This window comes from Miniopterus schreibersii, assembly GCF_964146895.1.
Source record: "Miniopterus schreibersii genome assembly, chromosome: 2".
Classification (NCBI taxonomy): Eukaryota; Metazoa; Chordata; class Mammalia; order Chiroptera; family Miniopteridae; genus Miniopterus; species Miniopterus schreibersii.
In genome coordinates, this window is record NC_138102.1 from 16,553,415 (window position 1) to 16,569,428 (window position 16,014).

General features: G+C 36.4%; 1 protein-coding gene across 5 annotated transcripts in view; it reads left to right on the forward strand.

Moving 5' to 3' along the window:
• NRG1 (neuregulin 1) overlaps window positions 1-16,014 on the forward strand; it is an 882,008-nt gene that overhangs the window by 733,675 nt on the left and 132,319 nt on the right. For 3 of the 5 annotated variants that reach the window (XM_081129572.1, XM_081129571.1, XM_081129573.1), the window contains exons 3-4: window positions 6,494-6,615; window positions 14,385-14,435. In XM_081129572.1, the coding sequence (XP_080985698.1) occupies window positions 6,494-6,615; window positions 14,385-14,435 (173 nt within the window). The remainder of the gene's footprint in view (window positions 1-6,493; window positions 6,616-14,384; window positions 14,436-16,014) is intronic. The other 2 variants (XM_081129574.1, XM_081129575.1) reach the window with 1 other exon arrangement.

The window sequence follows — 16,014 nt, forward strand, 5'->3', positions numbered from 1 at the left end:
ATCTTCTGAAAATAAAAGATTTTGAAGTGACCAGCTTATCAGTTTTCTGAATTGGGTATTTGGTCACTTCTGAAGTTGTATCTTTTTAAAAAATTAGTGTGTCACCTTTTTTTAAGCATAAAGGAGGAAACTGAATCTAAATGCAATTAACATTTGCAAAGTGCTCTGTTATTTCAAGTTGTCTTGTAAATATAAGAGGATGAATGCTGTTATTATTATATCCACTTAAAATTAAGATCCTGAGAATGAAGGAAGTTGTTTCTTCCTGTCAATCTCAGGTTAATTAATGGTAAAACCTGGGTTTGAAATTGGTCTGACTCCCTGTCAGGAGTCTTTTCACAAATGCTTGTGATTTTTCATCTACAGTGAAGTCGCAACACAAGGCTAAGGACATGTGTAGGCTTAGAGTGAAGTCTTTAATAAAAACATTCTTATTTTTCAGCTTTATCTACATATGTATAATGTTTTCATTACCAATATATTCAAAATGTTAATAGTTTGCGATGGTTACTTGGTTACTTGACTTAAACTTTATCTTACTACACTTGATCTTAGCAAAAAGGCCGAGAAGCAATGAACTTTATCTTTAAACTGTGATCACCAAGCAGAGGTGAATTTTAGTGTGAGGTGTAGGGTTTCCCTGGGATTCTCTTTATTGAAGTAAAACATTGACTCTTTTCCAGTCCTTAGTCTAAGGTTTCTTTTTCACATCTTAGAATCGAGATTGTTCATAGCAGCCGGAATTTCCTTCTAATCCCTTAGTGTTATGAAAAGCTTTCAAACCAATATGCAGTTTCTATTATTTTGTAAAGTCTTATCGCCCTCCTGCCCCTGCTCCTACTAATACACTGCATTCCTACATGTTCTTCCTATGATTTTGAGTTTACGTTTGAGCCTTTGTTTGTTTTATTTGGCCAAGCAATGTGTGGGACCAATTAGAAGAAATGGAAACTGCCCCAGTGGTATGTGTCCGCTGATTCCTTTGTTCTTGTTTCCTTTGCCCGGTGAATGATTTTGATGCAGAAAACTGGTTAAAGAGCTTGGTGAGTGGCAGATTCACGTACGAGGCTGTCAGACTGGCCTCATTTCAATATCGGTTCTATATGGAAGGCTAACTGCCTACTGCTTGTGTATGGCACACACTTTCGGATGCCCTTAATGTTGTCGTAGCTCTTCATTTCTCCTCTTACATATTTTAATTTTGTTTAAAATGGGCTCTACTTCTTTGGTTACAGTTTTTTTTAAAAAATTTAAATTATTTCTTCTGTTGTTGGTGTTTTTTTTTCTCTATAATAGAAAAACTTAATATGTATTCCCTTCTCCTTTTAGCTTAGCAGCTCAGGAGGTCATTTTAACCTCATACGTAAGAAACTCTCAAATTCCTTTCGTATGAAACGGGAACACCAAGTGCCTATTTCATACGGTTTATGTGAGGCATTTGGTGCAGTGCCTGGTTCTATAGAGTGTAATAATCGCCTGTGAAGCCCCTCCCCCTCCTTATTACTGGCACTTCTGCAGTATCTGAAGCTGTGTTGACACACACATGCACACACGCAGAGTTCATATGTGATTCCTTAGAGATCAGAGGAATGGAATTACATAAACTGATCCCTCTATTAAGTTGTCTGGCATGTCAACTGTAGTGGAAGAATCACGCTAAATAAGACAAATGAGAGAGTAGCTGCTGGAACCATGAGTCCGTCTTGTCAGTGAGCCCTTACTGAAGGAACATAGTTTGCATTTTGATATAAAAGAAGAAAAAGAAATTAATATTTAGAATTTTCTTTTATAGATCAGTTTGTACTAATTTATTTTTACATTGTATTACTTTTTCTGATTTCAAAAGTAGTGTATGCTCATTATAAAAATTTAAACATTGCAAGAATGTAGAATGCAGTTATGATAACAGCTAGCATGTATCAGGAGTTTACCCTATTTGAAGCATTGTTTTAAGCATTTTTTATAAATGAACTCTTTTAATACTTTTAGAAAATGAAAATCCACCAAAACTTCAACCCCTCCCAGATTCCCAGATAACTTATTAATTAAAGAGCAAAAAGTTAATTTTATGATTGGAAGGGAATTTCAGTAATTTTCTCAAGTTAACATCCTTCCTATAAACCATGCATGGTAGTCTGTTGAGGGTAAAGCAAGGCCATTGTATCTATATTTATCAAAGCTCCAAATTGTTGCAATATAAAATTTTCAAGAAATATTTGTTTATTTCCATTCTTTTGCCACAGTACTTCCCATTCCTATTCTAGAACCCACGGATTGAAGAGTCTCAGTTTAAATATATTATTAGATTAGTGTTCAAAAAGGCCCTAATAATGAGTACCTAGATCAGTGATTTACCCATTGATTTCCTAGAGAATCTTGTTTCTTTTGGATTACCAAAAGGGTTGCCAACCTCCTTGACTTGAACACTTTCTCTCTTTTAACATAGTTTTAAGTATGAGGCACCAATTTAAGATTTCATTTTTAAACAAGATTCTTTTTTTTGTTTTCAAAAGTAGTTGAAACCCCTGATCTAGTTTAATCTTTCTCTGCATACAGATATTCTTGTTAAGAGTGTGTTTGACACGTGGTTATGCAGACTTCAATCTTTCCAGAAAAGAGAACTTAACCTTTCATGAGACACCCAATTCATTTTTTTAAGACTATCATTTAAAGTATGCCTTCTTGCCCAGCCAGCATGGCTCAGTGGTTGAGGATCAACCTATGAACCAAGGGGTCACAGTTTGATTCCCAGTCAAGGCTCATGCCCAGGTTGTGGGCTTTATCCCCAGTAGGGGGCGTGCAGGAGGCAGCCGATCAATGACTCTCATCATTGATGTTCTCTCTTTCCCTCCTCCTTCTTTCTCTGAAATCAATTTTTTAAAATTTTAAATAAATAAATATATATATGCCTTCTTTTCCTCTAAGATGTAATTCTTCTTCAAGAGTTTCTCCAAATAATGTCCTTTTCTAGATGACAGCCTTGAAATATATTAAAATACCTACCCATACCTTGTTCATAACTGCCTGCCAGTAGGACCTGTGTTTCTTTAACAGAATCTTCTCTATGCCCTATTCAATTCTGATCACCCTCTTCTAAAGTCCTCTAGTTATTGATATTTTTCACCAAATGACACTTCAAAACATAATTCAGTATTCTAGATGAGATCCGGCCTGTGAACAGTGTATTGAGAATTTTATCTAATTTGATTTATGCTGTTTTTGACCAAACATTGCATACGTGTGTTTTTTTCTTTTAATAATTGTTTAAAATGGAGTAATATTAAATGCATGACTAGCTGAAATCCTTTTTTCTGTGTATATTGTTGTCAAAACACCTCTCTTCCAGCCTGTATTTCTGCTACTTATTTTTGAACCTGAATGTATTTGTTAGGCTTATCTTGATTAAATTGTGAATCTTGGTCTTGGCCCATTGATGTTCCGTGCTAGAATTCCCAAGGGTGTTTTCTACAGAAAGGATTCCTTAGCCACAAATCATGCCTGCTTTAGAAATTCACAGTACATATTTGCATAAAAACAACGAAGAAGTACTGTTGTAAAGAAATCTCTTTATCTTTCTTTAATGCAACATTTATCTGAGCATAGAAAAAATCTTTTTTCCAGTTCTCTCTCTTTTTTAAGCATAACACATATTTACGTTACTTGGAATAGTGTTCCAGGAAACACTGCCCAGGTCTATTGGGAGAATTTTTATTTTAAGAACTATCCCTTTAAGATTATGTTAACTATAAATTTGATTACCATGTTTCTTATAGTTTGATAAAGTTCAATAGTTAAAATAATAATGGCACAGAGTCAAGAAAGAAGTCTATATATCATAAAGACTGTTCCTAGATTTATATAAATAGGACAGAAGTGTTCTTAGAATTATCATAATCTTAGGGTGTTGTACATTCTTGGGCTGTTGTTTTAGTAATCTTATTTCAGAGTTTTGGGGCTTGAAAAAAATTAGTATTATCTTATTTTAGGAATTCACTTTTTCTTCTGTGTTGAAAACCAAGATACTATTCCCCATCCTGACATTCTTAATAATTTACCTATCAATTATTGTTAGTGGTTCCATGGTCATAAATGAAAATTCTTTCAGCTAAGTATGTTATTTTGGGATGGGCGAGCTTATTGTAATACTGATTCTATCATTTCTCATAGTGTCTGTCATGAAGAACATTTGTCATATATGAACAAATTATACAAATAGCTAATAATCCATTTAAAAAGCACTAGATTTGAAACCTCAAACAAGGCTTAAATGTTATCAGAATCTGACAGGGGGGTGAATATCCTAATATTGTTGTAAAAGCTATTACATTTTATTATCAAATCTCAATAATAAATCTACTTGCCAGGGTATTTGCCATCCAAATGATCTGTTTTGGTTTATAAGGATATACTTCAGGGAAACTTTTCTATGAATAACCTCTCTGATTAATATGTGAATATCCCTGTATAAATGGCCGTTGGGTCATCTTCTCCATACATAGATAAACAAGGTTGTTATTATATTAGGTTCATTTTTTAATCAACATTGTTCTGTAGACCATTATTTTCAAGAAATATTAACATATAAGCCATGTGAATGACAAGGATTTCATGGTCAAATAAATTTGAGAGAAGCTAAATAATATATCTCCCTCTTGGCGAGTCAGAATACATTAGCATATTAAAGACTGAGAAATCATGTCGGATTTACAAAACAGCAAAAGAAAGCCTGTTTTCGTTTAACCTACCGTCTTCCAGACTTATTTGAGCATAGTGCACTTTATTTCGTTTTGTTTTCTCAGATTTATCTGTTGACATTGTTCTGAGTTACAGCTAATGAAGCTGATTTTTCAGTCCACACGTTGCTTTGGCTCTTGCTGCCCTTGATCTGGAAACCTCTGACTGCCTCTGCCCTCTGGATATCGCCTCCCCCTTTCCTACCGGGTACAGCCACCAGTGGGAACATGATGTGTTGCAGAGAGCTTAAGAGGGAACATCCAAATATTTTCTTCATCTATTCACACATTTATCTAATGATGTCGGAGGATGCACCAAGGGCAGAGCGGTGATGCCCAGAAGTTTAAATTACAGACTCTCCCTTTAAAGTGTGTGTGCTAACTTGAGAGACAAGACATGTTGAGAGCACTCTGAGGATCATGAGAGAGGTACTCAAAGCTCAGAATTTAGACCAAGGACAGAGCGGCTCCAGCTACGTGATCATGGAAGTCTTGATGAAGGAGTTGGCGCTTGAGATGGTTCTTCCATGATCATGTCAGCTAATATCTTGATGGTTAGAATTGTGGGTTTCCCACTCCAAGAGGAAGAAAGGACACATGCAGGAGCACCAGGATGGAAGACCATCAGGCTTACATGCGGAACTGGGCGCGTGGTTCAGTTTGCTAGACTGGAAGAGAATACTAGGAATTACATTTGGAATAATGGCTCTAACTTAATAATATTATATGACAAAGGACCAGAAAATTCACCAAAAAAACTGGAAGTTGTAATTTATGGGAGGTTTGCATATAATCCTGAATTGCTATCTTTGCTCCCTGCCTTCTTTCTCCCTGCTGTCCTCCTCTCAAGAGCCCAGGCAGCCAGTACCAGGCTTGAGTATATAAGGATGCTTTTAAAAGGCTTTGTATTATAACACTCACATAATCCTATTAAAATATAGTTACAGAAAAAAATGAAATAAAATAAAAGATTTTAGTAAATGATGAGCCGATCACAGTATTTCTGAATTTTTAAATAAGAGACTGCTTAAGTTATAAGCTATGTGCAATAGTAAAACATAGACTGATGCATTCACAATGCTGCCCATGTTCAAAAAGAGTGCCAGACATTGATTTCATGGGCAGAGCTTATAAAAGTGTGTGCTATTGTTGCATGAATATATATTTGAACATTAAGAACCATTTGTGTGGTACTGTGCTCCTAGCCATGAGGGTCTTGAAGGAAGACCAGTTTCCTTTCTTTTGGAACTGATAAACCCTTTTCATTCAAAGTTAAAATGATTCCTGATGTTACTCTACGAGAAAAGAAATGCAGAGCATTTTAATCTAGTCTAGCCTTAAGTGTCTGACCTTACCAAGTTTGTAAGAAATGATTTTACACTTCTTTTACTTTCCTAAACCCTAGTGGCTGGCGACATTTAGAAATAGGAGGGAAAGAAAATTTACCAGTTGGGTTGAGAGAAAAATCTGAGGCATAACGGTGGTGGTAGTGGAAGAAAAAGAAAAATTAGAGAAAACTTCTTTTAAATTCCTGATCTGGGAGATAAAATTAAGACTATATCCATGGTATAACTTAAGTGCGATATGTCTCACTTTTACTCTTGGTAAAATCATGCATGTACTGGAAAGCTATGTTTTAATTGGCGAGTACAGAGTGGAGAGGGAGAGACTGAGAACTCTGAAATGACAGAGAAATATATTTTGATGATCATTGTATTTCTGTGAAATAAACTTACACCACTTTTGTCCTGATTTTATAGGAAGTCAGAACTTCGCATAAACAAAGCATCACTGGCTGATTCTGGAGAATATATGTGCCAAGTGATCAGCAAATTAGGAAATGACAGCGCCTCTGCCAATATCACCATTGTGGACTCAAATGGTAAGAGACACCCTACTGCATTGTATTTCTCAGTCGGTAAGAGGGGTAATCAAGATATGCGGTAAGACTTGTAATAAATTGGTGTATTAAATCTCATTATGAATAAATTTTTAAAAATTTATGTATCTTGTATGTCCTTCAGAAAGCTCTCCAAGACTCCCCAAGGTAATATAGACTTGAAATATACATAGATTAAAAAAAAATAATTTGATAAGTTCATGAATGGCAGAGACAGGATTGGTCTCTAAAAGAAAAAAGTTGTACTTTCCCTTAAGTTAGTCAGGAAAGGCAGTCAAGACTTTGGCTTTATCAACAACAGAATATGTGTGTGTGTGTATATATATATGTGTGTGTGCATTTATTATAGAACATATATGTATATACAGAATTTATGTATATTGTATATATTTACATACATGTATATTATGTATCAATATATGTACATTGTGTGTTTAAACAATATAATCTTGACTCAGTCTTGGCAAACTTGGCAATTTTTATGTGCCTAGATATACTCTTAGTACATCTGGCTTTAGGTAGTAGAAAGTTAGGCCATTCAGTATTTTTCTTTGTTTGTTTGTTGGCCTATTAATTCTGAAGTTAGGAGAGTCGAGGGAAAGCATTTTTTACTCTCTATATAAGCTTCAGCCTCTGCTTTCCTGAAAACAGTGCCCGGAGATATTTGTTAAACAAATGAGTGGTTTGTTACCACCTCCTCTCTGACATTTTCTCTGAGATACCTGAGGAAAGTCAGAGACCAGCAGCTAGTAGCTCTCTGTTCATGACACCCCAGTACTCTACCATTGGATGGAGTCATCTATAGAAGCTGGCAGTGAGTGTCTAAATCTCTTGAAATAATAATATGCTATTTCAAAACCTTTGGAGCTTCTTTTGTTTTCTGAATGTGGCACTTCACTACTCGCAAGCCTGTCACCTGTGATGAAACCAAGCCTCCTGGCACTGCTTCTAGGTGATAGATGACAAAGCGTGTCCACTGCAAAGGCCTGATCTCTTAAAATGATAACGTAAAACTGCTAGTCCAGCAGGGAAGAGTAAAAGCCACTTTCAGGATCAACTCCATAGGAGACTGATATATGTAGTTGTGTCAGGTGACTTAATAGGATAGATAGGAGTGAGATAAAAATATGGAAGGGTTAGGAAAATCCAGGTCAATTCTCAGTCTTCTCAGGGCTTCCTAACAACTGCTCCATTGCAGTGAAATCAAAGTTCATCACTTTCATTTTAAATACCTCCCTCCACAGAGAGTAAAGGAGACAGTGGAAAGTAGTTTCCATTAGTATTTTTAGGAGCGGTGGTTATGATTTAAAAATGTAAAAGCCATTTAAAATGTAAATAAGGAAATATAACATCTCTTTACTTTTTAGTCAGCACTGGTTAAACAATAGATTTTTGCTAGTATTTTTATCCCATGTGGAATTTTCTAAGATGCTGCTTGAAACACAAATTCATAAATTAATTTCAGTGGCTTATTTTTTTTCTTCCTATCATACCATGTCTAGTAGCTGGTTCTCAGTTTGTCACTGGCTTGATTCAATGTGTCTCCTCATGGTAAACGCTATTGAATTATGATTTGACAGTTAGAATAGATTTGTGTAGCTGTGCGTACCATAAAGTCCCAAGGAAATCAAATTAGAGTAAGTGCCATGGTCTCCCTGAGTGCTGACAGTGGCATTATATGGATTATTCCGTGTTTTCTGTTTTACTGGATTAAGCAATGAATTATTTAACGCTATATTTTTTTCTGGAAAAAAATGTATAGGATTCCTTTTTTATTTATTTAGAGGGTGCCAAAAGTTGGGAAATACGGCTTTTCACATTTCTCTCATAGGAGAAACAACATTTGTGCATATTCATTCAAAACTGGTTTTGATTTTCAATATATGTTATTGACCAATCATAATGTAGAGAAATGAAAGTAGGTATGTTTTGGATAATAAATCTTTTTGACCTGACTAGAACAAAGGGAAGGTCATGGAATATTGTAAGAAGGTCATCCTTAACCACCTAAAATTCTTCAGGGAGTGGGTTTTCATTGGTTTATTTAAAGTATCAAGCATCTGAAGGAGAGCAAAGACTCTCAATTGCAATGAGAGGTGGTCTTGTTTTTGTTTTCTTCTTAGAACATTAGGAAAAGTTCATCCTTATGTAGTCCTCTCATTGTGTTAAAAAGAAATGGAGACTTAGACTGTGTCTTAGGACAGACACATTCAGGATCAGAAGATATTTACTAGCAGAAGGGGACATGACCCCGATCCCTTTCATTCCTGGTCCTGTGTAGCTCACTCTCTACCTGACTGTGTGTTTGCCAGTGTTTTAGGTAAATTCTTTGGCTTATAAAGAATAAAAACTGAAGGGATGGTGTGAGGCATAAGGAGAAAGAGATTCCCTGGGGGAGAAGTAGAGCTTCATTATCACTGGGCCTCAAGGGGATGGAACTGAACTCAGGCATCTCTAAGAATTTCAACCCGGGGAGTTTGTGGCCTTCTCTGTCTCTGCCTTTCGTGTGCCTCAGATACTTCTCGACTCGTCCGCCGTTTCTTGTATCCTCTCATGTCTCCTGCCGTCAACTGTGCTTCATGATTCTAAACTCCACCCTGGTCATGATCCCTCCTGGCCACCTTCTTCCTCATGGCTCTTCTTAAGGCATTCTGCCAGTTTTAACTCCTGCCTGATTGTTTCCCTGGTTCCCAAATTAAACTTCCCATAGCGAGACTCTGACTGGCAGAGCTTATTGCACCAGCCCACCTGGAAAAAGCTACAGAGCTTGCAGACCGTCTGCCCTCACATGAGGTGGCACCAGGGGCTCAGCCCAGGAGAGCAGAGCAGGAATCGAGGGTCACCCCTGTCTCAGAGCAACGGGGGGGGGGGGGGGGGTGCAGCTCATCGGAGCCACCGGTTTGGCCAGGGCTGAGGCCAGTGCCCTGTGTGAACGGGGAGACTGTTCTCACTGGTTAGGGAGCAACCAAAAGAAACAAATGTAGTTTTCTGATCTTTCACCCTCTCCCAGTGCTCTCTTCAGCTCAAGGCTGGTTATCACAGAAGTCAGCTTGGGCCTGAGCTCTGTGGGGCGCTGGATTTCTGTTGTTCATCCCTGTCTCCCTAGGAATCTGGGCAAAGGTTGTAGAGAAACACTCTTTTAGAGAGAAAAAGAACACTCTGCTGTGGTTGCGAACTGCCACGTGGCTACGCCTTCTCTTCCTAATGTATACTTGCTGTTGACTTGAGCTGACAGAGTGGAAATCTCAAGAATTTCTTTTTCTGTAGGGTCTAGGAAAAAGGCTGAGAGGTATGAATGTTATCAAAATATTATATAGAACTCCCTTGAGATTTTAATTTATGCTTCTACAAAATATCAGTAATTTTGTTTATTTTGGGCTGTCTTAGTTCCCTCTCCCATATTTCTAATAAGTCCACAACGATGCATTGATCATTCCTTTGCAGGTAGCCTTGATGAGAGATCCTGGTATGTTGCTGGAGCCAGTCACCCCAGTTCCATCCTATGCAAAAGATTCCTTGTGATTTACTTAAATTCGCACACTGCTCTATTCTTTCAGCCAATGTGTTTAGGATATATTTTGGTATAATATTCTAGGAAGGATGGCAGGGGTTAGGAGAAGACATGTAGGGAGTCTGTTTTCTTTTCTTCCCAGAAAAAAAGAAAAAAATGTAGCAAGATGACCTTACTATGTGACATTATGTTAAATCCTATTAAGACAGTTCTATAACTATTAAAGTTAAATTAGCATATCATAAAAGTCTTCTATTCAATATTCAGAACTTTCTGCAATGAAACTCGTTGTTTAAATCTACTTAGGTTAACAACTAAATGAAATGATTAAAAAAAAACTAAGAAATTCCCCTTGAATCATTTTATGCTTGAGAGAAACAATGACCATATTTCCATTATTTTCAAGCATTTAGAAAATAATATACATGTAACCAATCAGTTTGTTAAGCTATATTTTAAAAACTTATATGTTCTCTGCCTTCCTAATGCCTTTTAATTCCTACCCTATTTGGAAAAAAAGGTTTTGTCATACAGTAGACAGATCTAAACCTATGGAAGCTGCTAATTACTTCTGGGATTATGCAAACTTAACACAGTCCAGTTGAGTTTTCATATAAAGAAGGATCTCAGAGAAAGTCATCATTACATGATGGATACAAGTGGATTCCTTTTACAAATGCAAATATAGCAGCTTACAAGGTCATCTGCACTGTGCTTACAAAGCTCACACTGTAGGTTTATGTTTATTTTATTTAACTGGGGTTTTGTATAGGAAACTTTAATTTAGCAATTAATTCTTAGCTAAGAAGCTCTATGAAAACTCTTGGGCATCAGACTAGGGAAGAGAACCTAGCTGGTTTTCAAATTAATTAAATACTGCTGCCTTTTAAAAGATTAACACAGGAAAATATATAACTCATCAATCATGTCTTCTACTAGGTTTTCTTCTTTTTTAATCAGAAGAATAATTATTTGAGTGAGATTCAAGATCCCATAGGAGCAAATGGGCTCACAGCAATAAAACAGCTGTTTCATTTACGATGAGCAGAAAAATATTATTTCTATGAAATTTGATTAATACATCAATTGGTCCTTTAAAAAAACTGTCTCATGTGGGTAATGGGCTTAGCCTCACCCTTTCTCCCAAGTTGACAATGCTGTTGCAAATGTTGTGGTATTGGTGAACAACCTATAGTTATACAGAGAAGCATATAAAATATGTTCAATATTGGTAGAGCAGTCTCCATTTATGGCATACTGTGTAGGAGTCCCGAGGAGGCTAATATGAGTGGAATAGAGTTGTCTTTTTAATGCATAGTATCTATCTTGTCTACACCATTTATTAACTTCAAAATTTCCCAGTTGCTTTAAAGTAAGTGCTCATTATGAGCAAGAATTCAGACCCTCCAAGTTGTTCCTGAAGTTACCTTTACCAGGGCTAATACATGGGTGCCCATCTTAAATATTTAAAAAGGAGACTTGATCACATGGTTTGTATGCATGACAATGCCTGTAATTTTAGACTAACAGTCACATAATTTGATGTTTAAATGCACACAGAAATATCCTATATATGTTTGTATATATATGAATATGTGTATTTTGCTAAATAGTTGTATTTATTATATTATGCTTATGGTGAAGACTCAAACAAGTCATGCATATATAATGATTAGAAAAATTGCTTTCCAGAAGGTGTGATTTTCAGACACTGCAACTTTTCCTTGAGACCAGATCCAATTTATTAAGAAGGCATTCAAACATTACAAATACACTAATGCTCCTTATGTTTACTCGCCTACTCAGCGTAAGTTGTATCCAATTCCTGATGATTCTAAATCGTCATTATTTTGCACTAATGAAGGGGATGTCCTTTATAAATTAACAAAGTTAATATTCCAAATTGCTATGGGAAAATATGATACTTAAATAAACATCAAAGAGATTGTGGGAGTTAATAATTTTTAAATCTATAGTTTAAGATAAAATTCTTTTCAGTCACACTTCTAACAAAAGGTTGTTTTCTAAATCTATGAATTCTACCTCAAACACATAAAAGTGTTTGTTGAGTGGTTTTAATAAAAAAGATGAACTTTTCTTATTAGCAAGATTCTTTTAGTCTAGACGTATATAACTTCTGAGTTTATATTTCCCCCAGGACAGTTCAGAAGATTTTTATTTGGAGCTATAATCATTACAGATATTTTTAAAGGCCTCCAGGATAGATATCTAATTATAGGAATGGAGGTTATTTTAAGTTGCCTCTGTATAGGTACATCTCTGTAGTAACCTCCTGTTCTGGTGTTTTAGTGTACCATTCAGTTAAAAAAGGAAATGTTATGGTTAACCTCTCCTCTAACATGAGATCTTTTATGCAGAGGATGGAAAAGTTCTAATTTTTTTTTCCCTTGGAAGGTCACAGTGACCAGCTACTTAGTTTGTCAAAAATAAATGTGAAGAGTCTTTATTCATGCTGGGGTTGGGACGTTTGCCCAGGTCCTGTGACTCTGAGCTTACTTCTCCAGTGGCTGTCATGTCATTGATGGACCCTGAAGGACCGCAGGAGGAAGCATCTCTCCCAGTGTGGGCACTTTGCTGGGACTGTGGATCTTCCGGGGAGTCATAAAGAAAGACAAATGCTGTGAATCTTTGATTAAAATGTTTCTCTCAGATTAAATTTTCCCCAAAGGAGAGCAATTTCATTTTCTGCAGCCCAGATCAAGAAAGCTAGTTGTAGCCACTTTGGAAACAGATATTGCCCTATTACCAACTCCAAATAGCCTCTTTAATGCTGCTTGAGAAAGTCCGAGGATATCATACACCCTCCCAGACGGTTCCTTTTTCTTTGTCCCATTTTTTAGTGGGTATAAGGACCTATGGAGGCAACTTTGGTGACTTGATAATAATCTCACACCTGGAAGGCTTTGTCCGCCTAATGCTTGATTAGAGAGGATCGATACTTAATTTGCATGAGAAGGACACACTTGGTCTTATTAAAGGTAGATTTCCGATCCTTGTATAGTCATATTTACAACCCGATGCTTATTCTTCAGCATCCCTGCAGAGTCTCATGTGCACTTTTTCCTTCCAATTTCACAAAACCTCTTATCCCTAGAGAAGCTTCTGAGGTTGAAGAAATATTGCCACTTAAATTAATTTCTCTTACCTACTAGGCTAGTCCTATCATGGAAACCCTAAATGGTCATATCTATATTCAAAGATGATTACATTGATCATGAACTTTTCTAACTCCATGATTAACAGGCTATTAATTGATAGCATATTTGACCTGCTTAGGATTTTAGTAGGATCTAGTAACTTTTGTAATGTGTGTGTGTGTGTGTATGTATCATAATGGATTCAACTCATCTCTTTGTCCTGGTTAGTAAACAGTAAAATACTATTAAATCACTTAACAATCATTATACACACAGTGAAAGCTGAATGATATTCATCATTACATCTCTACATCTTCCCAGGCTTCACAAAACTATGCCTTATTGGAAATATTACAGCAGAACAGCTGAACACCCCTTTGCAGAAGGACTGAATGAACACAGAATTAGTTAGACAATGTAATCATTCTTTATTTCATCATAAAGGTGATAAGAAAGCAAGTCCAAGCGTGAACAAGGCTCTCACAACTCCCGTGCTAATGATGTGCCCGGAGTGTGCAGGTTCATTCTTCGTTGCCTTGGGGTGGGAGCCGCCTACTAATTCTGCGTCCTGCCGAGCAGCTGAAATGTCTATCATAGATAAAGCATCCATCTTCAATATTATTGGCAATTTTATATAGAGTTGAATGCCAGAGCTTGATGTTTTCCATCAGTCCCAACTAGAAACATTGCCTGCTTTTGTTTTTGAACACAATGTAATTCTCCAAAGACCTACAATTTTAAAATTCTGACTATAGCTTTGATGTTCCTAGTTCTACTATTTCTCAACCTCTTTGCCATATACTGTCCTTCACTGACCCCAGTGGGGGCAGTAAATTCTTCCTAATTATTCTAGCACAGTTCATCTCATGCTCTTGGCTCAAGAAAGAAGAAGTGCTTGACCAGATAGTCTTTTTTTTTTTTTGCATTCCTAGCTCTCTGTACGGATAAAGCCTGGCTTTCTTCACCCTCTTGCAATACTTCCTTCCTTTACACTCATTTTTCTGTTGAAGGCAGGCTGTGGAACCGGTTCCCAGCCTCGCGATTATACATCATAATATCCTATCACCTTTTCTTTTTTGCAGAGATCATCACTGGCATGCCAGCCTCAACTGAAAGAGCATATGTGTCTTCAGGTAAGGAAATTAGGCTTGTCGAGTGTTACTAACCAGAATGACACACATCACTGCTGGCTGCTCCTTCTACTAATCAGAACCCCTTCTGTGTCCAGATTTTAGCTGTTCTGTTTTCTGCCCCAATATTTTCCTCCAGCCCATTCTGCCTTTTTGGATTTTGCTTACTGGAATGCAGTTCTTGATGTATGTCTGAACTTGGGCATGAGAGGCATGTGCGAGGAGAAGGAATCTATGTCTAGATACAATTTAGTGACATTAGAACAGTAAAGGAGACATCTGGGTTATAAATTCAGTTTTTATATCTTCTTAGCTGCCTCTGCGCTCTTTCATCTACCCTAGTTTATTCCTGGGGAATGTGTCAATGTCTGATATCTGACCTTCGGGCTCCTAATGATCAGCTGTGGGATTGTAGACTTAAAAAACAAAGCAATGACTTTTGAAAATGTGGTTGCCTTTGTTTTTGGTTTGTTTATTTCTCACTTGCCTATAATATTTGCTGAGAGCAATTATAGTCTGTGCAGATACTCACTACTTATAGCCCAAGTATACTAATGCATGTATGTATAACCATAATTCATTCATTTCTCTGCTAATTATACATTTAATCTACTCTAATTTTATTTTTTACTTTTTCTTATCCTCTATAATTCTGTAGTAAACAGAACTTTAGCATATTTAAAAATTAATGTTCAACTGGGAGCAAATTTTTGCAGACCTGACTTAAAACTTACTTCAAAGGTATAATAACTCTCTTTGTTCCTGATACTTTACAGTTTATAAAGATTTTTACAACTCATTTGATAATAACAACAGATTCATGAGACATTATTTTTCTTCATTTTACAAACAAGAAAATTGAAGCATTAGGAATGTTAAGTCATATGGCTCAGCAAGCTCAGTAGTCTTTCCATTCATTACCCCATATTTAGTTTTGGCTTTATTGATTTTTGTAATTACAGCCTGTAGCTTGTTGAACCTATAAGAGGCCATATAATCTGACACAGCACGATCTAACTATTTTTTATCTTACCTTCACCAGTTTTTTATCTTCCTTTCAAAGCCATTGTTAAAAATCATAAAAGCTATATTTCTCTATATCTTAGACTGTTTTGGCCATATTTAGGGCATATTCATGGGTCTTATTAGGATGTACGTATCTGTGTTGTAGGGTGAGATGATCCTGGACTCGTAAGAGGCTCTTACTTTTCTTAGAAAGGGAGGGAAGGAGAGAGGAAGGGAAACAGATCAAAAGAAAAAAAAATGTTGAGTTATCTGAAACTCTTCGCCTTTCACTGAGGCTTTTTTTTTTTTTTTTTTTTAATGTAGGGACTTAATTATCCAACTCCAGTAGATGCTGTTACAACCCTGAACTTTTAAATTTATGTGGTGCTTGACTTGGAAATTTAGACTATTATTTTTTGATATATGACTTGAATCTTTATAACTTTTGGCTGCTGAATTTCAATCCTTCTTTGATACCAAATTCTTATTTCTTACTAATAAAAACCCTTAGGTCCTGTGCTTTTTTTCCTGCATGAGTTATGTTTTATGCTAGGTCTGTACTTACCTACTGGTTTCC